Raw genomic sequence first — 26,490 nt, 5'->3', positions numbered from 1 at the left:
TACACAGTAAGAAATATGGAGGCTGCAATTTCTAGTCTCCTTTTGAAAACACTAGTTGCCTGGCTGTCTCTGGCTTCATTAAGTCACTGACCTGAAACAAGCAGGCAGCAAGTGAAGTCAGTCAGGTCACAACTCCTGATGATCTTCATTCTTGTCCTGCGTCAGTGAAGTAGTAAAGCCAGATGGTCACCTTGAGAGACAAGCAACATGCATTTCAGGAGAGTTCTACAATGTCAGCCCATACATTTCATTGTTCAGGTTTCCTTTGTGCAAGCCTCAGAATCACTGCAATAGATCGATAAATGCAACAATGTTGACAGTACCCATTTTTAATGATAACCAAAAAGCTCAGAATAAATACAAGAAGGTTGTTTTATTTAGAATAACTGCATATTTACAGAGGAAAAATATACTTATGATAAAACAGGAGCAATTTCAATGGAATTAATCCTTAGGATGGTCTGTGGGGTAATAGTAACTGTAATACAAATAGAAAAACAAACAATGTTAGAACCTCAATAATTACTGCAGCATACACACATTTACTTTTTTTTTTTTTTTAGCTATAAAAAGTATTTTTTCTACCTTTAGATACCATACAAGTTGTCTAATAAAAGTGGCAGTTACAGGCTCTGGAACAACCTATTTCTCTGACCAGGATGTTTACAACAGTAAGTTTTTATTTATATAGCTTAAACCTTCTTTAAAAAAACAAAAAAAAAACTACTGTTGTTACTGCTAAGTACAGTATTAGCTGAAGTTGGACTGAAAGGGTTAATTCACCTTTTCAGAAAAAATTAGCAGGTGAACAGCTCACACCCTCCCAACACCCTGCTGTTCTTTCTTCTTTTCCTAGAGACCTTGGGAGGAATCAGAGCTATTTTAATTGGTTGATGCAATAATGTGCCAGAGCTAACCAATTACAATCGCTCTGATCTGTGTCGGGGTTCCTAGGAAAAGACGAGAAAGAACAGTGTGGTTTTCAATCCCAGGTATACTGCACTGAGCTGCATGGACAATGTGAACTGTAAGACCCATGGAGGTAAGTCTAGCAGGGACTAAGGGGGTGGGAGGGTGTATGATGTTTTTTTTCTGAAAAGGTAAACTTAACCACTTGCCCTCCAGATGATTTACCCCCCTTCTTGACCAGGCAATTTTTTTGCGATACGGTGCTGCGTTACTTTAACTGGCAGTTGCGTGGTCATGCAACGCTGCACCCAAATGAAATTTTTGTGCTTTTTTCTACCATAAATAGAGTTTTCTTTTAGTGGTATTTGATTGCCTCTGCATTTTTTTTTTGCGCTATAAACAAAGACTGACAATTTTGAAAAAAAAAAACCCCCCAAAAAAACAATATTTTTTGACTTTTTTGCTATAAAACATATCCGGTAAAAAAAAATTCTAAAAATCAAATTTCGTCATAGTTTAGGCCAAAATGTATTCTGCTACATGTCTTTCCTAAAAAAAATCCCAATACATGTAAATTAATTGGTTTATGTGAAAGTTATAGCATCTGCAAATGGCGGTATATATATACTGGGATTTTTTTTCTTTCTATATACTAGTAATGGCGGCAATCAGCGACTTATAGTGGGACTGCGGAGGGCATTCTAACACTGGGAGGGGGGGGAACCGACTAACTGCCAATGACATCCCCAGTGACACTAATACAGTGATCAGTGCTAATAAAAAGCTCTGACGCTGTACTAATGACACTGGGCAGGAAGGGGTAAACGTCCGGGGCGAACAAAGGATTAACTGTGTGCTGTTTTACAAACTGTGATGTCATCTTGTTGGTGATTATTGAGAGTCTAATGACATACTCACCTTATGGTGTTTTATGTAAGTGCAATACTGTTTCTAATAAATGTGGATGATTCTAATAAATGTGGATGATTCTAATAAATGTGGATGATTCTAATAAATGTGGAGTTGATTTTGCTACACCATGCAGCGATTATTTTCCCTTTTATGATTTTTCTGCCTTTGAATATCAATTAACCATCATTGGTGGAGCAGATAGTGTAAGACCACCATCATGTAGTCCTTTCAAGAACCCACTGTACCCGTTACATTTAATTTAGGTTAGAATACGCAGGTGTGTGGCATTTACTATGCGTTTGCCCCGAATTTGCACCAAGTTGTAAAGAGGGGAATACAAAAAAAAAAAAAAAAAGCATTAACTGATGTCAAACTGATCTCAAAAGATCTGAAATGTCTGTGTATACTAGGACTAAAAGGTATTTACAAAAGGAAACACACAAACATGTCACAATGACACACACATTTCCTTCCTTAAAAAACAATGTTTGTAGCAGCATTATTTATAGCAGTGAATGCCCTTACTTTTCTTCTTCTGGAATCTATGTCGCCTCCAATACTTCATGTTGATCTTGGGATGGGATTCTGTTTTTTCAATCACTGTGGCTTCAACTCGTACTAAATCTTTCCTAGAAACAAGTTAATGTCAAAATACACATTGAAAAAATTAGTTTTATGTTTTACAGACTTCCGACATGTTGACGCTTTGGAAATTATCCTGGATTTTATCTGGTTGTCACCACATCTTTTACTAATTTTTTTAATCATATTATATAACATTCAAAAAGTGTACTTTTTTCTTGTTTTATATAGTCAAGATTACTAATAAATAAAAGAAAAAAAAAAAAAAAAAAAAAAAGGACAGTTTAAAGTATGCTACAGTCAATACAAAAACCAACAGTAAGGCCTCGTTCACATGGAACGTGCTAAAGCGTTTGCAGATGTTCCGTGTATCCCCTTTCAGGTAGCCCCACTGAAGTCAATCAGGAAGCAGCGGCTGCACAGGCACTCCATCCATGCGGGTACATGGCCTGAATGCACACTGTCTATGTTTGGGGCCGTGCAACAACACAAATATAGTTTTACTATGAATTTTTTGCAGAGTACCTAAAAGCCTTAAACAACAAAAGAGCTCTGATGTGCAAACAGTGATGGGTCAATAATGAGACATGAAGGAATGTGGCAGAGCCAGCAGAAACATGAGATTTTCAATGTTTTGCAAACTGATCACATTAATTTTCTGCGGTCCTACAGTGGTCTACAAGATGATCCAAAACCATGAGACACCTGGAGGCGCCAACTAACTACACAATGTTCAGTTTATTATGGAAACATCCACTTTAAAAGAAAAATATTTAGACTGCTATTGCTTAATTTTTGATCTGTATACTAGTTCTAGGGCTGGATCAGAAGATAGCATTCTAATAGTATTTTCAGGAAAAATCAACAGGGGTCATCATCTATTTTTCTCAGCATGTTCTCTTTAAGCTTTACCTAAGCCGAAAGCTTATTCTGAATATCAGCAAGTTCTACATGCGGATACTAGAGGTGAGGGGGAGGGTCACAGGTTAATAAGACTCATTATGATCAAAGTCTAACTCCAGCCTAATTTTTTGTTTAGATTTTCATAGATCAGGAAAGGGTTAGAAATTGCCTTGATGCGAGTATGCATATCTAATATCTGGAGGTCTGCACTAAGGCCTGTTTTTTTGTCTGCCCACAAAAACAAGGAAAGGTAAGTATATCAAAAGGGCTGAAACCAATTTTACTATTAGTAACTAAAATGGAGATGATCATATTCTAGTGTACCAGTCGTTCGATGTGATTGCTACATTAGTTGTCCTATTTCAGGCTCCCCCCCTTTGTTTTTAACCTGTTGATCCTGCCAGGAACCCTTCCTGCCCTGGGGAGACAATACTCACCATACTCTATTGCATAGTTCCTATAGCAGGAAGCGTGTTACGTCTACAGAACACCTCCCCCATCCTTATTTCCATAACATAGGAGGAGGTGTTTTATTTAGTCAATATAAGTGGGTAGGGCTGATCATATTGGTAAAGACTTCAGTGCGGCAAAGGAATTAGAAGCACACTGGATTTCTGGCAGATCACCAGGTGTTTCCTTGTCCAAGCAGCAGTTTTAAAGACACAAAACATGGTGAAACGTGCATTTATTTGAGAGATGTACTGAATGTGCTATTTTGCCCATAAATAAACTTTAATGTGACAAAATGTCAGGGGCTTCGGTTTAGAGAGAACATGTTGGGAAGACAATGAAGAGCTTACCCAAGCAGAGGCTTTCCTATCAGTGTGAAATTATCACTGCCAACTAGCAGCACCTGAAAAAGAGAAAATAATCAAGAATTAGTCCATTATAAAAAGAGAAATGTACTAAAACGTTTAAAAATTAAAAACTTTCTATAAAATTCCCCATGAATAAATAGGTAATCTGTCAACGTTATCAAGTGAGGCAACAAAATCAAACTCACATAAAGTGGTCCAACTCAAACGACCTGAAACCAGAATGCAATCCGAAACAGCTCTGCATTGCGAGCATCAATGTCAGCAAAGCAATTATTCACCTTCACTCTTCTGCTGATGCTCAGGCCCCATTGCAGGCCACTGCAGCTTCAAGCATGTGACCAGAACATCACAGATCCTTTTTTTTTTTTTTTTTTAAAACAAAGAAGCATCCAATTACTGCCCGTTGTTTTAGTCTGCACTAAAATAAACTATAGATGTTGTCAGTGCTGGGAGTGCACGATTGAGCATGCTTCCAGCACAAACACAGGAATGCATATATGCGGCTCCCAGGAAAACAGCCCACTTCCTGGATGCCACATATATGTGTTAGGCAGTTGTAAAGGGGTTAACATGTGTGAAAAAAGAACACTGTAAATACCTATGTAAGACTCCTAACGATATGAAATTTTTGGCAACCGGAGTTGGGCTGTAAAGTGATATTAAAAGGTGTTTTTGTTTTATTAAAATTAAAAAATAGCTTATATATATATACCTGCTCTGTGCAATAATATTGCACTGAACAGCCCCTTACCTCCACATCGTATCATCCACTCCTCCTCTCCTTCAGGAACCCCCTCAGCAAGCCGTATGTGGGTGTGCTCCTGAGCCCGGATGTTTGTGTCCATAGACCCCTCACAGGATTTGACTGACAGCAGCAGAAGCCAACTACTCCCGTTGCTGTCAGAGTCACCTGTGAGACTGGGAAAAGACTGCAGCTGGGGACAGAGCTGAATCGTAAGAGAAATCAGGTGTTTAAAGCGGAGTTCCACTCACCCTGTCAAAAAATAAAAGTCAGCAGCTACAAAAACTGTAGCTGCTGACTTATAAAAAACAGCCACTTACCTGTCCCTCGGTCCCGCGATGTGTCCCCTGCAGCCCAGACGTCCTGTATTCCAGGAGGCTGGCATCTTCAGTGTGGGCACACGGCTGTAATAGCCTGCGGCTTCACAGCCGGGCACTTACTGCGTATGCGCAATTAGCGCTGAGCTTCATGAATGGTCCTGTAGTCTTCTGGGACCTGTCATGTGTCCGCCCCCCAAAGGTGCCAATCATTAATGGGGAGCGAGTGAGCAGTCCTTAAAGTGGAACTTCCCCTTTTAGGTGGAGCTCCACTTTAAACACGGGGGGCAGTTAGAGGGGTGTTTTGTACCCTAATGCAGGGCATGCATTAAAGCAGAACTAAAAGCAGTTTATACTCACCTTTCCTCCAATGGGCCTGTCCCTCTCTGGTGCCAGCACCTTTTCCTGTGTGCTGGTTTTCGTCAGTCTTCATTAGTCAGTGCAGGAGAATGTCACTTCTGCGTACATGCAGGAGGCTGTCATTCTGGCATACATAAACTGGGCCAGCCACTGTAAACTCAGTTTACATGCTGGGGTATGCTTCAAACAGCCAGACAACTGTATTTTTATTGCAGAAGAGACATTGCATCTACAATAAAACACCTGCCTGCTTGCAGCAAGCAACAGCGGAACTTTAGTACTGCTTTATGGTTAAAAACAGCCTTTAGAACTTTAATGAAGATGTTAGCCCTCCTATGACCCAGTCTACTAACATATGACCAAAATGTATCGGTTTACAGTTCACATTGGGTGTAGCTGGGTGGTTAGTATACAGTCAACTCTCCTCAGAACTTGCTCCAAATAAAACAATTTTCAGACACATCCCTGCACCTGGTTTCACTTCATCAATGAACTATAAATTTGGTGATGGAGTCTCTTTGAAAATGGAGTGAAAGAAAAATACCTTTTCTAACCGGATTCTGTCTCCACACTGCGCTTCAACTGAGCCATGAAATAAAACAAGGTCCTCATTAGTTACTTTCCACTGTTTGCTTCCAAAATGGATGATGGCAAAAAGACGCCCAAACTGTCCTGTGGCGATGATGTTGTTTACATTTTTAACTAATTCTACAAAAAGAAGAAACAAAAAAAAAAAACTGAAACAAACAAAATGAAGACATAATATTTATTTAAATCCTAAATAAAGGTTGGTGGACATGGCTTTACGAGTGCATAAATTAAAAAAAAACAAAAAAAAAAAAAACAGTCACGATAGTTACAATAACATCTGTTTTCTTCAGTAGATATTTTTCAGAGAACAAATACTGAAGCAAGCAAGGGCAATTCTCACAATACAGTTTTCTTTTAAAGGTATATTTTTGCAGGCTAAGTTTTTATAGCAACAGGATTAAGAAGTGTCCCCTTTTCGTAAAAAACACAGCTCCCTTACTGTATTACACTGCTCCTCTCCTGCCCCCTCTTTGCACACACTGCGCCCGCCCCCCCACAAAGAGGACCTGTAACTCAGATACTAATCACGTAGGGAACTATTGGTCCCCTATGTGATAGCAATAAAATCATTGGTTAAAAAAATAAATAAATAAAAATACACATGAACCACTTGCCTACAGGGCACTTCTACCCCTTTCCTGCCCAGGCCAATTTTCAGCTTTCTGCACTGTCACATTTTGAATGACAATTGCACAGTCATGCAACACTGTACCCATATGAAATTTGTATCATTGTTTTCACACAAATAGAGCTTTCTTTTGGTTGTATTTAATCACCGCTGGGTGTTTTTTTGCGCTATAAACAAAAAAAGAGCAAAAAAATGTGAAAAAAAAGTGTTTCTTTGTTTGCAATATAAAATTTTGCAAACAGGTAATTTTTCTCCTTCACTGATGTGCATTGATAGGCAGCACTGACGGGCACTGATGATGCTGCCGTGATATGCAGCAATGATTGGCAGAACTGACGGCACTGCTGGGTAGCACTGCTAAGCACAGATGGGTGGCACTGATCATCAGTGCCCTGATGATCAGTGCCGATCTGTTTTCTGACAATTGCCGGTTATTGGCAGAACTTTCCTCACGTTGTGACAGCGTGAGGAAAGTGCAGCCGACAACCAGCAACTGCATTTACCTGGTGATCTGCTGTATTATTGGACACAGCTGATCACGTCGTAAAATGCAGCTGTGATTGGCCTTTTACCACATCACGTGATCAGCTGTGTTTCCTAGGACACCTCGCTGTAGCCATCATTCGCTTATAGCCCAGTTGTCAAGTGGTAAAGTAAATTTAAAAAAAAATTTAACCTCCCACACACATGCAAACATTTCGGTTTTTTGGCCACGTGCATTCTGAATTTTCAGTATCAGTTTCAGCACCATAATTTTCATTTCGGTGCACCACCAGTCTTGTCAACTTCTGTTGCATTGTTATTAATATAAAATAAATAACAAACCAACAGAAAGGGTCACAGATCCCTCATAGCAGGCCTACTTCGTTAACCTGATCAACACCCTCTCCACCTGCCCTCGCCGACTCTTCTCCACCTTCAACTCCCTGCTCTCTCCACCCCCTCCTCCACTCAGTACCTCACTTACCGCCCACGAGATTGCCACTCATTTCCACAACAAGATTGATGCAATCCGTAAGGACATAGTCAACTCGCAATCTACCTCCCCACCTAGCCTCCCCCCCCATCACCCCCTCATCTCTCCCCTCCTCTGACCTCGCAACCGCACTGCCCCCCACCACACCCAAGGCCCCGCTTACAGTAACCCCCCCAGCACTGCACTCCTTCAGCCCTACTACCACTGAGGAAGTCACCAGAGTCTTCTCAGAAGCCCGCCTCACTACCTGCCCCCTGGACCCTATCCCCTCTCAACTCCTCCGGTCACCCCCCTCTTCCCTCATCCGCTCCCTCACCCACATCTTCAATCTCTCCCTCTCTACCAACGTATTCCCCTCCCCCCTAAAACATGCGCACATCACCCCCATACTCAAAAAGCCCTCCCTGGACCCCACTGACCCAAACAATCTCAGACCCATCTCCCTGCTGCCACTCACCTCCAAGCTCCTTGAGCGCTTAGTCTACGATCGCCTAAGCGCCCACCAAACTGACAACAACCTCCTTGATCCACTACAGTCCGGCTTCCGTCCCCTACACTCCACCGAAACCGCCATCCTCAAAATCACCAACGACCTACTGACCGCCAAAGCCAAAGGTGACTACTCTGTCCTCCTCCTCCTGGACCTCTCCGCGGCCTTTGACACAGTTGACCACCCCCTCCTCTTTAATAAACTACTCTCCCTTGGCATCAGAGACAACGCTCTCTCCTGGTTCTCCTCTTACCTATCCCGACGCTCCTTCAGCGTTTCCTACAACAGTGCCACCTCCCCCTCCCTCCCCTTCTCTGTTGGGGTCCTCCAGGGCTCTGTCCTTGGACCCCTTCTCTTTTCCATCTACAGCTCTTCCCTTGGCAAACTCATACATTCCCACGGCTTCAACTACCACCTCTATGCTGATGACACTCAAATTTACCTCTCCACCCCTCACCCCCACATTCTCCGCCCGCATCACTCACCTCCTAAACGACATCTCTGACTGGATGTTGCTCCATTTCCTCAAGCTTAACCTCTCCAAAACCGAGCTTCTCGTCTTTCCCCCTCCCTGCGCCCCCCCATCCTATTTATCACTGCCAACAACACCACCATCAATCCCGCCCCACAAGCCAAAGTCCTTGGCATCTTTCTGGACTCAAACCTTTCCTTCCAACCTCATGTCAAATCACTTACAAACACATGCAGGCTCCACCTTCGCAACATCGCCAAAATACGCTCCTTCCTTACCCCAGACACCACTAAACTACTCGTACACTCCCTGATTACCTCACGCCTCGACTACTGCAACTCCCTCCTCACTGGCCTACCCCAGTGCAGGCTCTCCCCGCTTCAGACCATCCTGAACTCAGCGACTAGACTCATCCACCTCACCAACCGCTCCACCTCTGCCACCCCCCTCTGCCTATCCCTCCACTGGCTCCCTATTGCCCAACGCATCAAATTCAAACTACTCACTCTGACCTACAAAGCCATTCACAACACTGCCCCTAACTACCTCACCAACCTGATTCCCAGGTACCACCCTACCTGTACCCTTTGCTCTTCACAGGACCTCCTATCTTGCTCCCTGGTCTCCTCCTCCCACGCACGATTGCAAGACTTCTCCAGGTCCTCCCCCATCCTCTGGAACTCACTAACCCAATCCATCAGACTGTCACCTTCCCTCCTCACCTTCAGGCGCTCCCTGAAAACCCACCTCTTCAGGAAAGCCTACCCCACCCTCACCTAACAGCCGCTCTCCTTCATTCCTCCTACCACTCCATCCCCCACAGCTACTTCCTCCTGTACCACTACCCCTCCCTCCTAGATTGTAAGCTCGAAAGAGTAGGGCCCTCTAACCCCTCGTTTGCTGTTTGTTGTTGCTGTACTGTTTCATGTATTGTCCCCCCCTCTATTGTACAGCGCTGAGCAAACTCTTTGGCGCTATATAAACTCGATGTAGTAATAATAATAATAATAATAATAATAATAATAATAATAAATGGTCACAGTAGGTGTGCAGATCTACGAACTCAAGCAAAGAGAGCCCATCACAAGAGACTTAAAGCAGTATTAAACCCAAAATTTAAAAAAAGTATTACACTGCAGCTCACCAATCATTGGATATGGTGGCTGCATCAGTATTCTTTTTGGCTGTTTTCACCTGGTGATCTGGCCAGTAACACACCTCCTGCATTAGTGAAACACCATTTTGGAGGAATAAGCCAGGGCCCAGCAGAGAGCAGCATTGTCAGTCCGCTGTGTCCAGCTAACACTTTATAATCAGTTACCGCAAACATTTTTTTTCCTTTTGGGATAAAGGTTTCACATGAATAAATAAACGGTCATTTTAATCACCCCTGTCAGTGAGCTCGAGTTGCTGGCTGAATTTCCAGATGAAAATAGAAGAAAGCAAGCCAGAAAAAGGAACCTAATGCAGCCATTACATCTAAGAACTGGTAAGTTGCAATATAATAAAATGTTTGTTTCTGGGTTTAATGCAACTTTAAGAATGTCTGCAGACGGCCCCCAGTACAATAATCTAATGGGTAATCAATTGACTCAAATGAATTTTTATGGTAGCTCACCAACGCTTTCCCATAAGGCAGCCTCCTTGAAAAGAGGAAGGGGTGGAGGCGTCTCCTGTCTCCAGTTTGCTATAGAAATCACTATTTTGCTATCACAAAAAGTAAAATAACACTAATAAAAATGACAGCATCATAATACAAAAGCTTTATGCTCTAACCTCTGTGTTGTTCTGTCTCTTCAATGGGATCTGGCAGTTCGATCTTTGGCCAAGGTGGTTCAGATAAGGAAGTTTTAGGTACATAGCTGAAAAGCAGTATTACATTGAAATATTTCAAAATCAGAAGCAATCACATGAAATAGCAAAATGGTACTCTGTAGGCACATTCACTCCATAACGAACTTTACCTCAACAGACACAATTTCATGTGTTGAGGTGCATTGCGTTAAGCAGTCTGTTTCTTATGAATGGACATTCAATGAACCTCAATGTAAAATAAAAAAAAAGTCCAGTATGATTCTTTTTAGCAAAGTGCAAACCATAGAGCATATGCATGTGTGCATTGTAGATGTGCCTCTGGGTGCAATTACCTTTGAATGGCACATATGCAGTACACCACACTGAAACATGTGTCAAGATACACACTCTTTATGGGGTAAAAATGAAATAAATATTACCAAACCTAATATAAAAGGGCTTTAGACTTCCAGGTATAAAGTTGAAATCCCCCCTGCCCCTTGGTGGACATTGGATGTCCTGGAAGGCCTGAATGTACACTGCTCAAAGGAACACTTTTTAATCAGAGTATAGCTTCAAGTCAATGAAACTCCTGGGATATTGATCTGGTCAGGTAAGTAGCAGAGGGGGTTGTTAATCAGTTTCAGCTGCTTTGGTGTTAATTAAATTAACACCAGGTGCACTAGATGGGCAACAATGAGATGACCCGCAAAACAGGAATGGTTTTACAGGTGGAGCCCACTGACATTTTTTTTCCCTACTAATTTTTTCTGTTTTACAATAGTTTTGCATTTGGCATGTGTCAGTGTCACTACTGGTCGCATGAGGCGATACCTGGACCCTGCAGAGGCTGCACAGGCAGTTCAACTCCTCCAGGATGGCACATCAATACGTGCCAATGCAAGAAGGTTTGATATGTCTCCCAGCACAGTCTCAAGAGCATGGAGGAGATTCCAAGAGACAGGCAGTTACTCTAAGAGAGCTGGATAGGGCCATAGAAGGTCCTTAACCCATCAGCAGTACCGGTATCTGCTCCTTTGTGCAAGGAGGAACAGGATGATCACTGCCAGAGCAAAATTACCTCCAGCAGGCCACTGGTGTGAATGTCTCTGACAAAACAATCAGAAACACACTTCATGAGGGTGGCCTGAGGGCCGCATGTCCTCTAGTGGGCCCTGTGCTCACTGCCTAGCACCATAAAGCTCGATTGGAATTTGCCATTGAACACCAGAATTGAGCACATGTAACAGATGTGAAAGGGTCTGGAGAAGCCGTGGAGAATGTTATGCTGCCTATAAAATCGTTCAGTATGACCGTTTTGGTGGTGGGTCAGTGATGGTCTGGGGAGGCATATCCATGCAGGGACACACAGACCTCTACAGGCTAGACAATGGCATCCTGAATGCCATTAGGTATCGGGATGAAATCCTTGGACCCATTGTCAGACCCTACGCTGGTGCAGTGGGTCCTGGGTTCCTCCTGGTGCACGACAATACCCAGAACATGTGGCGAAAGCATGCAGGCAGTTCCTAGAGGATGAAGGAATTGAAACCACTGAATGGTCCCCACGCTCGCCTGACCTAAATCCAATAGAACACCACTGGGATATCATGTTTCGGTCCATCTGACGTCGCCAGGTTGCACTTCAGACTGTCCAGGAGCTCAGTGATGCCCTGATCCAGATCTGGGAGGAAATACCCCAGGACACCATCCGTCGTTTCATTAGGAGCATGCCACAACATGATCAGGCATGCATACAAGCACGTGGGGGCCATACAAACTACTGAGTACCATTCTGAGTTGCTGCAATGAAATTTCATCAAAAAGGACTAGCCTGCTGCATAATTTTTTTTACTTTGATTTTTGGGGTGTCTTTGAATTCAGTCCTCCATAGGTTGATCATTTTAATCAAACGATGGGGCATCCTTATGTTCCTAACACATTACCCAGTACATATCAGTATAGATATACAACATATTTTTTCCTCCAGAGATCTGATGTGTTTTCAAATTGTTCCTTTAACTTTTTTTGAGCAGTGTACTTCGACACCCTTGGTTCTGATGCATTGGCTTTGTGTAAAACAGGCTCCGTGTGAGCCAAGATGTAGTATCTCTGTTTTACAAGGACTAACGCTGGGCAACCCAAGCAGTAGGCTGGATCCAACGCAGACTTTTGTGGGTTAAGAATGCACCCAATGCTCTCAAGTGTCCAAATCATCTGTTGTACATTGGCAGCCAGGGTTGGAGAGGCGTGATCTTTCAAGAGACAGTAGTCCAGATAACCAATGAGTATTACTCGAGAGCATGGCAGCTCAGCAATCAGGGATAAGCACCCAGGGTGGCCGTGGACAGGCCAAAAGGGAATAGCCATAAACTGGAAGTACTGTTTCCTCACCACAAGTCGCAGATGTTGCTGATGAGGGTGAAAAAAAAATGAAGATTTGCAAATACACATCTCTAATGCCTATCGATGCTAGAAATTCCCTTTGTTGCAGTGATACAGTCAGACTAGGCTATTTGAAATACCCTGATTTTAGGTGGCTGCAAAGGCCAGTAGAGCTCCTTACAATTGTACAAGTGGTAGTGCCCCTCCATGAGAAGAGGAATGGTGGAAGACTTGCAACGTCCTGAACTTGCAACAGATTGGAAGACTTGGCTTTGGAAGCGGAGATCTGGTAGGAACAAAAGAACCTTTTCTGAAATTCAAAAGTGGCAGACTTTGCTGTGGGCAACATTTATCTTACTGGGCAACAAGAGTGCTCTTTGCACCCATGACTTCCTTGATAAAGGTGTTGTAATGCCTATGAAATGTGTTGGCCTTGGAACCTTTGTTTCTTTGGTAATTTTTACAATAAAGCATTGTTGCAGATGCCAGGAGCATGAGAAATGACTGATGTAATTTCTCTAGGCTAAAGGAACAGAGTCACCATCAAATCACAAGACATTAGACTGCTTAAAGCAGATAAGAACTTGTTTGTGGAATAGAAAGTGTTTGTGACATCTAGAAATGTTACATTAGACTGCTTAAATTATATAAGAACTTGTTTGTGCAATTAAAGATGTCTACTTGCTTGAGAAGTTAGAAATCTTCAAGTTTAGGGTAGATAAGAAGATATCTTTAAAGTTTAGGGTAGATAAGAAGCTGATTTGAAGCAAAAGTGTGATATTCTTAGATAACGCAGGGTAGTGGCTGGGCGTGACTTTGTTATCTTCACAGAACCTTTCTGCTAGCTACTCCTGACTGGGTGTGGCGCCCACCCACTTCAGGAAAGCTGCCAGAAAAAGGGTTTAAACAGGGAGCTTAAGCGTACATCAATGGGAGCCTTCCTATGCAGACGAGGACGCTCCGATGCTGGGACTCTTGCCAACACTATATGGGCTTATCGACTGGTTGCATTTACAGCTTCCTCGTGACCCCCTGTGCATTATGGTTCTGATGTGGTCTGTTCCTTCCCGTCTTCCCATAGCTTTGGTTATGTATTAATTCTAAGCTGTGACGCTGTCAAAAGATATGTCTATTTCATGCTGTAATGCTCACATTATTATTGGTGTGTGTTATTATGCAGATTGTGATGACTATAAGATTTATCCTCCTGTGTGTCGTGTGATAATAAAAGTAGAGGTTTTAACAGTGCAAGAATATTGCAGTTGGATTCTGTTATTTCTTGGAGTGCCGAGTGAATGCTATGATGTGCCAGGGCAGGTGTTCATTTGGAAGAGGGTCTTTCACATGCTTAGAATAATTAATGGTGTAAATGCTGCTTAAATGTACCTGTGTGTGTGTAATTGTGTGTATATGACTTGCTTTTAGTTATTGCATCCAGCATTGCATTACAGGTGTCTAATGACAAACAAAGTCATTCTGTGTCAAACGGTAACCCTTCTAGAGGTTTCTCACAAACTCTCTCCACAGAACAATTCTGCAGGCACAGACGACTACACATCTGTACTGACATGAGAGTCAGGCAAGGAATTTGGTGTAGGGAAGCCCCCACAATAGCACAAGGTTACTGGGAGAAGCTCCAGTTTTTTGAGCACTGAGGGATCCATAAGGATTTCGCCAGTGTTGTGCATCATATGCATAGCCCAGACTGCCATTGTTTGACAAATGGCCATTAGCACCACCAGCAGTTACATGGCCAAGCTCCCAGAGCAAGTGAGGCTTTAAAGAGAGACTCAATCCTTTTGTCTGTCAGGTCTTTGAAGACGGAGATTCTCAACAGGTACCAAAACAGATTTAAGACAGGAAATTTCCTGGATCCACCACAGGCACTTAGGACTTTTTGTGGTAGGTCTTCTCCACTGGTCAGGTTTTTATTGCTGCCTCTGATCCTAGAGAGATTCACCCTCTATATTTGTCCTGTTTACCATTATCATTGAAGGTAAAAAAAATCCCAAATTTTGGTTTTCCCCAGAAAAGTAATAGGGGAGAAATCGTCCAATGCATACACTAATTCTCGTGACCTGCTCCCCCCCTCAAGAGGTTTCCTTAATTTGCAGGGATTGTTCTTCACTTTCTGTTTTGGCTATAGGAAAGAAGGTGAAGAAAAATATCCCCAATGGGACACAGGACTGACAGGGGTTATAACCCACCCTTACTCCATCCAAAATGGGGGAAAAAAACCCAAAAACGTTCTGTCTATAGTTCTACTTTAATCATATTTAATGTTCAAAGCACTTGTTCTTGATTAAGAGAGTTTAGTTCCAATTTAATAAGATTATGGACAAATACACACATATGTGGTAATTTAATTGATAAGTCTCCCTCCCTATTTCTGCAGTTATATTGTGGATAGCAGTTTTTTTGGAGCCCCTCTTAGGAACAGTTGAGCGATTCCCAAATAATGTTAATTCAACGTATTAATAGAATTTGAGAGTAGTAATTTACTGAAATATCCTTTTCAATCCAAAACAGCACATGAAAGTGATATGTTCATGTTTTTTAAAGTAAGGTGTTTTACACGGAGGAAGAACATTGCAAGTAAGAGGAGAAAGGCTGCATTATTGTCACAATTCATGAGAGGAAGTTCAGATTATTATAGATGTTAATTGGCAATTATTTTAGTGTTAGGGTTATGAGCAGTGAGCTCATGCAGAAGATAGGACAGTTTTACACTTCTGCTCTGCCGGGGAGAGAACACTTGTAAACAAAAATCAAGTAATACCTATGAGTTTAGTCTATGTCATTATACCAATTAGACCCCATTCACATGGGTGGCCGAGGGAGGAATGTTTTCTGCACTCAAAGTCGGCTACACGAGATTCAGCTGTACTCTGCGCTATGGCCACATGCAAACTAGCCGATTAGCTAAAGCCACCACAGAACTGTTGTCCCGGAACACACACTGAGGTTTATTTGCTAAAGCTGAAGAGTGCAAAATCAGGATCACTTCTGCATAGAAAACAATCAGCTTCCAGGTTTTATTGCAAAGGTTTAACTGAACAAACTGAGGCTAGAAGCTGATTATTTTCTATGCAAAAGCAAGCCTGATTTTACACTCTTAAGCTTTAGCAAATAAACCCCACTGTCTATGTCCACCGTTTGTCAGAGGCTCTATTTGCATGTAACCACCAGACGAACAGTTAAAGCCTACCTCTAACTTTATTGTGACTTTAAATAGTTCGTTTGGCCCAAGCTTGTCCAAAAGAACCATTTCTTTTACTAAAAAATGGGCCTGTTGTGAATGCTGTGCAAACTGAATGTATCATCAGCTGCATAAAGTATACGGTGCAGCGTTCTATCACAGGGGCGGGGACTTGCCATCCAATCACCCAGAACAAAATCGAGTCACAGTGAGCACTGTCCAGCTATTCATAGGTAGCTTTGTATTCTATGAACAAATACAGGGCTTTCTCTGATTGGCTGAGGTGGAAGTTGTAAAATCATCTATCCACCTCAACCAATCAGAGGAAGTCTTGTATTAATTCATAAAATACAAAGCTTCCTTTGAATGGCTGAATAGTGCTCAGCCTGACTTGATTTTGTTCCTGGAACGCCACTGCTACTGTTTGTATATCACTTAGCACTGCCAGCAACAATCCACTGTTGCCTGCAGCTGCCCATGTTAATGTACCTTTAAGCAAAGAAAATTCCCAGAACAATGCAACAAACTGATTTTATATAGCCACAGGCTTGCACCTGAATAAAAACCAGAAGGCACGGGCAGGCTGTGTAATCTGTATGCATTTCAGGGCTACATTTTCAATGGAGTTTACCGTATACATCCAGTCTATCACATCAATTCCGAAAAGCAAACAATGCTTATATGAAATGTAATATTCAAAATCCTGAGGGAATGAGATGTGACATTTACCTAGGCTGCAGAGAAGAGCTTCGTGAGCACAGGTATCTAAGAGATGGCCGGAGCAACGTGACTGAAATGAAAAAGAAGACATACATAATAAGCAAGTATAAAAATGAAGTTAGCGTCTATAAACATTAAAATCCAATTCATTATTCATTTAAGCAAATGGAACCACTTTATCTATAAAATATACTGATTTTTTTTACATCATACCTAAAACAGTGTTATGTAAAGGTCTAAACACACAATTGACTAAACTAGAACAATCTTTGCCATAACAATCTACAGCAATGTGAAGTTAACCACTTCAAGTCCGGACACTTTCACCCCCTTCCAGTCCAGGCCAGCTTTCAGCGCTATCACACTTTGAATGACAATTACGCGGTCATGCAACACTGTACCCATATGAATTTTTTAGCATTTTTTTGAGACAGATACAATTTTATTTTCGTGGCATTTATTCACCACTGGGATTATTTTTTTTTCTTACATAAATTAAAAATTCCAAAAATGTTTTTAAAAAAGTGCTTTTCTTATACAGTTTTGAAAATAATCTTTCTTCATAAATATTGGCCAAAATGTATTCAGCTCTTTTTAGTAAAAAAAAAACAAAAAAACCCACATTAGTTTATAACCAAAAATTATAATTTTTCCTAAATTTTTTTACGTTATTCTATTTTTTATTATTTATGCTTTTGTTTTTTTTTAAACATACTGTCACCCTAGCAGTACAGTGAACCAGTTAAGATTTTTTTTTCTTTTGTTTTACACTGATTGCTTTTACACCCATAAAGGCTGTAAAAGCAATAATTTCTCCTCTCTGGCTGCATTCTTGGAAATACTGTGAGAGCTGTGATTGGTCATAGCTTGTCTCATGGTACAAGGCTGTTGTGAATAGCCTTGTACCATGTGACCTCTGCGATCATTCACAGACTTCACAAGCAGTAAACAATGATGTCAGGAAGTGACATCTTGTTTACTACTGCTCATGTGATCACCGATTGGCCAATCAGTGATCACAAGAATCGGGACCTCACACAGAGGTCCCGTACAGCGATCTGTGTTCCGCTGTGTCCTCCGGACATAGCGGGCACCAGATCGCGGTACGCGCGCTCCCAGGGAGCGCACACAGGCAGGGAATGCGGGAGGATGTTTATAAACATCCACCCGCATCGGAAGAACTCCCGTCCGGCCGTTTATCTACAGGGGCTGGACAGGAAGAGGTTAAAATCACATGCCTGCAAAGTACAGTATATCTTCTTAAAAGGGTATTTATGAGTCAGCAAATCCAGCACAAATCCTAAGAATTTTAAAGCAAAATTACAGGTAAAAAAACCTTTTTTTGCCTTGTGTTGTGTACAGAGAAGTTACCACTAGGTGTCCTTTTATGACACAGAGAATAGCTGCGATTCAACGGATCTCAGCTATTCTCTGGTCATTCACAGTTTATAACACTCAGGAGATCCTGTCAGCCCTTCTCTGGAGATCTGTGTTCTCCGTCCAGATTCTCCAGCCCAGAGCTGGAGAATCAGAGGGACCGCAAACTAAGCAGAGATAATTTACCTCTGTTTAGTAAACTGGTCTTTTACTATAATCTGGAGAGATTATAGTAAAATGAGCCGTTTTTCAGAGTTTGTAGACCGTTATCCAGCGTTTGGAGACCGTTCTCCCTTCGTTCGGAGAACTGCTTCATAAACTGCATTCACAGGAGAACTTTGTTCTCCGAGAATGCCGGAGAACTGAGCAGCGATCTATTACCTCTGGTTCACAAACGGACACCTAATTCTGATTATCTTAAATCTGCATCACTGCTGTGTAAAGTAATAATCTCAGTTTCTTTCATGCTGGAAAATATAGCCAGCATTGTACTTCTGGTGCTGTGGGTAGGAGAACTGTTGGAGCTGTGGCTCTCATACAGTGATGAAGGCACCTGTTATATACCCTTGTTTCCTTCTCCCCTTGTTCATACACAAAATGTCTTGTATTCTGTGAATGGACAAGGGGGATCCCATTGTTTACCCGCCTCTCACACTGTCCATTCACAAATACCTTTAATCCTCTAAACAGATTACATTGCGTTCTGTACATGGCCAAGAGGAGAGGAACGGGAGGGTAAATTAAAGGATGACTTCAACTCCCTGTACACAGAACAAGGCAGAACAAACTTTTGTTGGAGTTCTTCTTTAATTTCAGGATAGAGGGTGGAGACATGCAAAAATGACTTCATAGTCCTGGACCAACTGTCAGATCTATTGTTTTTGACATAATATTTTGTGACAGCATTTTCCCCCCAAAACATAAGGGCTCAAAAAAAATTTGGAACAATTATTGACATGATATTTATATTCTTAGCATGAAAGTTCTGTTGTCATTAAAATGTTGGGATAAAGAGGCTATATTATCTTCCAGGGTTAAAGTAGATGTCAACCCAATCATAAAATCCTCATGCTATCTTTAAAATGGTAAAAAGTATTTCAGAAGTTTTTTTCAATCTTTCTAAATCTACATTCTCCAACAAAATATCAACCAGTAATTCCTGCCATGAAAATCCTTGTTCAAACGCTTCCTATGATGGAACTTTCAATGTTTCCCAGCTGCTCTTCTGCCCTGTCACATGTGCTCCCAGTGAAGCCTAAAGGCACCCATGTTGATACTAAACGTGCAGCCATGTTCCACTAATGTCACCATCAAAAAGCCTGCCATGAGAAATGCAGTGTAGATGAGGTTTAAACTGGTTTCACCATAAACAAGTCCTGGTACAAAAATATTATACTGTATTATACTAACTGTACGATACTATTCATAAATATTGTCCATTGACAGACACATTTATCTAAACTGCATACAGTGTTACACATTGTATTCATTACCTTTCTTATATATTATATATATATATATATATATATATATATACACACACACAAAGGAACAATTTTTAAGAGTATAGAATCAAGTCAATTAAACTCCTGGGATATTGCCATATTGCCAGAAGGTTTGCCGTGTCTCCCAGAACAGTCTCAAGAGCAAGGAAAGAGATTCCAGGAGACAGGCAGTTACTCTAGGAGAGCTGGACAGTGCCATAGAAGGTCCTTAACCCATTAGCAGGACCGGTATCTGCTCCTTTGTGCAATGAGGAACAGGATGAGCACTGCCAGAGCCCTACAAAATGACCACCAGCAGGCCACTGGTGTGAATGTCTCTGACCAAACAATCAGAAAACAGACTTCATGAGGGTGGCCTGAGGGCCCGACTTCCTCTAGTGGGCCCTGTGCTCACTGCCCGGCACCATAGAGCTTGATTGCCATTGAACATCAGAATTGGAAGGTCCGCCACTGGTGCCCTGTGCTTTTCACAAATGAGTGCAGGTTCACCCTGAGCACATGTGACAAACGTGAAATGTTCTGGAGAAGCCCTGGACAATGTTATGCTCCCTATAAAATAGTTCAGCACGACCATTTTGGTGGTGGCTCTATGATGGTCTGGGGAGGCATAAGGACAACTTCTGCTTTCAATCGCCTAGGCGGTCACAGTGGAAGTGGGAGCAGGTAACTGTCAAAATCGAGTACCTGCTCCCCCACCAGCAAAGTTGCTAACCCTTAACAGGGAGTGGGGGCTTAAAGCGGAACTTCCCCCTTTGAGTAGAGCTCCACCTTAACATAGAACTGATGTTGTAAAGATGACTGCAACTTCAAGCAGTTTTTTTTTTTCTGCCTCTAAACTCCCCTCCATGTTAGCCTAGGTGTTCATGCACACTATAGGCATTTTCAGGAGTTTAGTGGCAGGGTAGTTTACAGGCAGAACCCCCCCCCCCCCCAAAAAAAAAACCTTATTTGTGCATTCAGGAGAAGAGTTTTTGAACATAAAAAATGTTCAAAAGCGCAATAATGCATGTTTCTGCGTTAATCCATTCTAATGGCCAGAATTCTGGCCAAAGGAATTCATTAAGGCCAGACACGAGAACAAATGTTAAAGCCCATGCAAAAATGGGGCTTTTTAACCGTGTTTTTGATGCTGTAAGCTCCTGTAGGAGAAAATCCGTTTTTAAGCTCACAGTGTGCACGAGGCCTTAATGTGTATCCAAAGATCTCTACCCAAAAAAGAATTTGAGGATCAGGTTAATTATGGCCTTCAGCAATCCCATTTGGGTTGCTCTCAGACCAGTAGCATGTATTGTGCAAGTTGACATTACCATTAGGATGAAATAAAGCTTCATCATTTTAACACACCAGTAATCTTGCTGTTTTAAGAACCACCATACATAATATTCCATACACCTGTCTGCTTCATTCAGAACCTGGACTAGATGCACTCTGAGAGATGGATTCAACCATGTACACGATTGTCTGTTTGTGGGTACATATAATGCATCCAGAAAGTATTCACAACGCTTAACTTTTGCCACATTTTATGTTACAGCCTTATTCCAAAATGGATTAAATTCATTTTTTTTCCTCAACATTCTACAAACAATACCCCATAATGACAACGTGAAAGAAGTTAGTTTTGAAATCTTTGCAATTTATTAAAAAAACAAAAGAAAAAAACAAAACAAAAAAAAAACACATGCACATAAGTATTCACACCCTTTGTCATGACACTCAAAATTGAGCTCTGGTGCATCCTGTTCCCACTGATCATCCTTGAGATGTTTCCACAACTTGACTGGAGTCCACCTGTGGGAAATTCAGTTGATTGGACATGGTTAGGAAAGGCATAAACCTGTCTATAGAAGGTCCCACAGTTAACAGTGCATGTCAGAGCACAAACCAAGCCATTAAGTCCAAGGAATTGTCCGTAGCCTCCGACACAGGATTGTACCAAGGCACAGAGAAATTTCTGCAGCATTGAAGGTCCCAATGAGCAGTGGCCTCTATCATCCGTAAATGGAAGAAGTTTGGAACCACCAGGAATATTCCAAGAGCGGGCCACCCGGCCAAAATGAGCAATCGAGGGAGAAAGGCCTTAGCCAGGGATGTAACCAAGCACCTGATGGTCACTCTGAAAGAGCTCCAGTGTTTCTCTGTGGAGAGAGAACATTTCAGAAGAACAACCATCTCTGCAGCACTAAACCAATCAGGCCTGTATGGTAGAGTGGCCAGAGGGAAGCCACTCCTCAGTAAAAGGCAAATGGTAGCCCGCCTGGAGTTTGCCAAAGGGCACCTGAGGGACTCTGACCATGAGAAACAAAACTCTCTGGCCTGATGAAACAAAGATTGAATTCTTTGGCCTGAATGCAATGCATCATGTCTGGAGGAAACTAGGCACCGCTCACCACCTGGCCAATATCATCCCTACAATGAAGCATGGTGGTAGCAGCATTGTGCTGTGGGGATGTTTTTCAGTGGCAGAAAACCCTTGATAAAAACCTGTTCCAAAGCATTCTGGTCCTTAGACTGGAGAGACGGTTAATCTTTAAACAGGACAACGACCCTAAGCACACAGCCCACACAACAAAGGAGTGGCTACGGGCCAACTCTGTGAATGTCTTGGAGTGGCCCAACCAGAGCCCAGACTTGAAACCAACTGAACATTTCTGGAGAGATCTGAAAATGGCTGTCCACTGACACTCCCCATCCAACCTGATGGAACTTGAGAGCTACTGCAAAGAAAAATGGGAGAAATTGCCCAAAAATAGGTGTGCCAAGCTTGTAGCATCATGTTCAAAACGACTTGAGGCTGTAATTGGTGCTAAAGGGGCTTCAACAAAGTATACAGGAAAGGCTGTGAATACTTATGAACGTGTTTTTTATTTTTAATAAATTGCAAAGATTTCAAAACAAACTTTTCACGTATTGTTTGTGGAATGTTGAGGAAAAAAAATTTAATCCATTTTGGAATAAGGCTGTAAAATAACAAAATGTGACAAAAGATAAGCGCTCCTGCTTGGCTCTGACCCCAGTAACCCATAACTCAACATCACATCTCTCTTATTGATTGATGATACCCTCACAATGGGTTGTGGGAGAGCAGAAAAGACATACAAGGGTTCTATAAGACCCCGGATCCCTCCTAAGCATCTGATCAAACCAACATTGGCCCTTTAAGGGTTTCAAAAGCCAGGAGGTGGGTGGGGTTTTAGGGTCATGTGACTCACTGTCACAGCAGTCACATGATTGTGAAAGCTCCCAATCACAAATGGAGATCGGGACCTTTCCGTGAGTACCGGACATGTGTGCTGGGAGCGTGCAGGGCGCGCGCTCTAAGCACATTTTTTTTTTAATTGCCCGCAAATGTGCGGCCGCTCGGCGTCAAGGCCCAGACGCCAAGAGGCCGCACATTTGCGTGTGCTCGGCCTGAAGAGATTAAAGGTGACAACCATTGCTCTATGCCCTAAAAGTTAGCTGTGAGTGCTGAGTCCTGAGGAATGTATATAAGTGCACGGCTCTATTTAAAGCGGAGCTACACTTCCCTTTTCTTCAACGGTCTCCATCCCCCGTCGGCATCTTCTTCTGTTTGCTGCTCTTTGGCCGTCTTCATTGGCCAGCGTGGGATTTTGCCACACCTACACATGCACAGGAGTCAGTCATCCCGGCACACCAGGGCCATGCTGGAGAACGCTGCGAGCAGACAGGTAGGTGTTATTTGGCTGCGGGAGAGACTTTGTAAGTCTCTTTTGCAATAATGAGCCTGCCTGCTCGCAGTTTTGTGACAGCGGAACTTTAGTTCCTCTTTAACCGCTAGCCTACAGGGCACGTATACCCCCTTTCTGCCCAGGCCAATTTCCAGCTTTCAGCGCTGTCACACTTTGAATGACAATTGCGCGGTCATGCAACACTGTACCCATATGAAATTTTTATCATTTTTTTGAGACAGATAGAGCTTTCTTTTGGTGGTATTTAATCACCTCTGGGATTTTTATTTTTTCTTAAACAAACCAAAAACCACTGAAAATTTTGAAAAAAAATGTTTTTTCTTAGTTTTTGTTATACAATTTTGTAAATAAGTGATTTTTCTCCTTCACTGATGTGCGCTAATGAGGCTGCAGTGATGGGCAGTGATGGGCACTGATAGGTGGCACATATGAGGAGGCACTGGTAGGTTGCACTGATGGGCGTTGACAGGCATCATTGATAGGCACTGAAAGGCAGCACTGATACATGACACTGATACATGACACTGATGGGTGGCACTGACAGGCACTGATAGGTGGCACTGATGGGTGACATTGAAAGGCAGCTCAGATGGGCACTGATATGTGGCATTGATGTGCACTGGTATGCACTGATATGTGGCACTGATGGGCACTGGCACATGGCACTGATGGGCACTGGCACTGATAGGTGGCACTTCTGGGGCCACACTGATCATCAGGGCACACTGATCAACAGTGCCCTGATGATCAGTGTACATGTCCCCTCCGCGGAAAGCCGATTACCGGCTCTCCTCTCGAGCTGTCAGCGTGACAGCTCGAGAGGAGAGAAATGCCGATAACCGCCATTTCCGTGCTTACATGTGATCAGCTGTGATTGGACACAGCTGATCACATGACCAAGCCGACATCTTTGGCTCTTTCCGTGATCCGCTGTGTCCGAGGGACACAGCGCACCGCCGATCACCGCGCGCTCCCTGAGCCGCGCATGTGCAGTGAAAATGGTAGGACGTCATATGACATCCTATCAGAAAGAGAACCACCTTGCGCCCGTCTTTGTACTAAAGGGCGGGCGGAAGGTGGTTAAAAAGATTTTTGTTGTTTTTTTTCTCTTAAATAACAAACATGTCATACTCACCTGCTCTGTCCTTTTCTCGGATCCCCTGCTAGCGCTCCTGGCCCCTCCCTCCTGCCTGTGATTGACAGCAGCTGCAGCCAAGAGCAATGAGGAGGGAGAATCCCCAGAGAGCCGAGGCTCTCGTGCACATTGCTGGCTCAGATAAAGCCTGCCATACACGGGTGGAATTCTGAACGAGATTTCTTCAGAAAAATCAGAAATTTGGTGTGTTTTGTAATCTGATGGGGCCCTCGTTGATTTTGAAATTTTACCAATCAAGACTTCAATTTCACCTCGTGTTGCTACAGAAAAGAATTTAGTAGCCAAGAATCTTCTTTTCTTTCCAGGTCACAGTTCATGCACATTTGTTTTTGATAACATTTCTCGCACAATTCTCCCATCATTGATTAGAAATTTATTTATTTTTTAATTTCCAACATGCCTGATCAAATTTGATGGCCGCATGAAAATCGTCCGATGCTGTGGCCTATTAATGGTGCAAAATTCAAACTAAAATTCTTAGGTATGATTTTCGAAAAAAAATTATTTTGGAATTCGAACCATGAATGCCTGAATTAGTATAAGGATGGGGGGGGGGGGTGGAGCTGCAAACAGGTTTTTTATCTTCATGCATAAGAATGCACAAAAGTAAAAAACCTTGAGCCTTTACAAGCACTTTAATGCTGCTGAGTCTACTTTGGAGGTGGAAGACACTATAGCGGGATTTATCAAGGTTGGAGCAGCTGTGCATAGCAACCAGATTCTGACTTCAGCTTGCTCAGTGAAGCTTTGAAAATGAAAGAAGCTGATTGGCTGCCACGTACAGCTGCTCCAGTTTAGATAAGTTCCCTCTATGTAGTCAAGTAGAAAAGTGTTAAAAGGCAAGAGACTTCTGTGGCCACATTCACACCTGTGCATTTCAGGAACGTGCCAAAATGCACATTGTGCTTGCCGAATCCATTATTTCTTAATGGTACTCCAAAGGTGGCTAGCAGAGGCGCGTTTTGTTGCGCTAAAACCCACAGTACAAAAAATAAATGAAAAAAAAACATAAAAGGTCACCACCCAAAAAAAAAAAAAGGAGCTGCATGTAAGGCAGTCCATTCAAGGGAAAGGGCTGCCCCATGCTGATGCACATAAGCTCAACATACTCCTAGATTGTAAGCTCCAAGGATCAGGCCCTCCTATCCCTCTTGTATTGAACTGTATTGTCTCCTGTTATATTGTAAAGCGCTGAGCAAACTGTTGGCGCTATATAAATCCTGTATAATAATAATAACAACATATAGGTGTGAATGGGGTCTTAGTTCAAAGAATAAAATCCTCCCTTATGTAGACAACCAAACACCCCCCTAGACTGCTGCTGGATACCGCCATCTTGGATGTGATGCCAGCGGCCCCAGCATACTCGCAGCTGTCACCTAAGTGGCGCTCTGTAGTATTCCCCTTCAATCATTCCCCCACTACATAAAATGCTGAGAGGAGGTGCGGAGGAGCTGGGCCAACATAGACTGTATTTGGACACTCCCAGAAGAGGAGGGGCTATGATGTGCAAGGTGGAAGTGGCCTGTGCTGGGAAATAACTATTCCTGAAAAAAATGCCAATGTACTGGAATGCAGCAATACTGTATTGGTTGGCTGGTGACAGGTTCTCTTTAATGGGTGAACTTTCATTGTTCAGAGAACTAAGACCCCGCATTCTGTGACAACGGAAGGTGACCCTCCACTATAATCCCTGACCTCTTCTCAGACATAGGTGAATGACCCCCATATACTGTGTGAATGTCACTCAGCCACAGGCCCGGTAACCACCAACCTCCCTTCCTCCCCCATTACCTGCTCCTGCAGCCCCGACTCCCCGTGCACCCAGCACACTCCGCACCAGCAGCCTACACCCTGCCAGAGCCATGCCGCTCCAACTTCCGTACCCTGCACTGCACCGCTTCCGTACAACGTGCACCCACAAACACTGACCCCGGGAAACAC

The 26,490-nt window shown here is 42.7% G+C and overlaps 1 protein-coding gene across 1 annotated transcript; it reads right to left on the bottom strand.

Annotated features, from left to right (window-relative positions):
• Window positions 1-354: 354 nt before the first annotated feature.
• On the bottom strand, window positions 355-26,490 carry MRPL21 (mitochondrial ribosomal protein L21). The gene is made up of 7 exons (XM_089654976.1): window positions 26,341-26,490; window positions 16,808-16,868; window positions 10,477-10,562; window positions 6,088-6,251; window positions 4,107-4,159; window positions 2,347-2,450; window positions 355-478 (listed from the first exon to the last, which is right to left on the bottom strand). The coding sequence occupies exons 1-7, from the start codon at window positions 26,411-26,413 to the stop codon at window positions 414-416; spliced, it is 606 nt and encodes a 201-aa protein (XP_089511102.1). The 5' UTR covers window positions 26,414-26,490; the 3' UTR covers window positions 355-413.

The sequence above is a fragment of the Staurois parvus genome, unplaced genomic scaffold (genome assembly GCF_062004578.1).
Source record: "Staurois parvus isolate SC_StPar_1 unplaced genomic scaffold, SC_StPar_1.0 ptg000818l, whole genome shotgun sequence".
Taxonomy (NCBI): Eukaryota; Metazoa; Chordata; class Amphibia; order Anura; family Ranidae; genus Staurois; species Staurois parvus.
The sequence above is the reverse complement of the archived record's forward strand: the minus strand, read 5'-3'. Positions and strand labels throughout refer to the sequence as shown.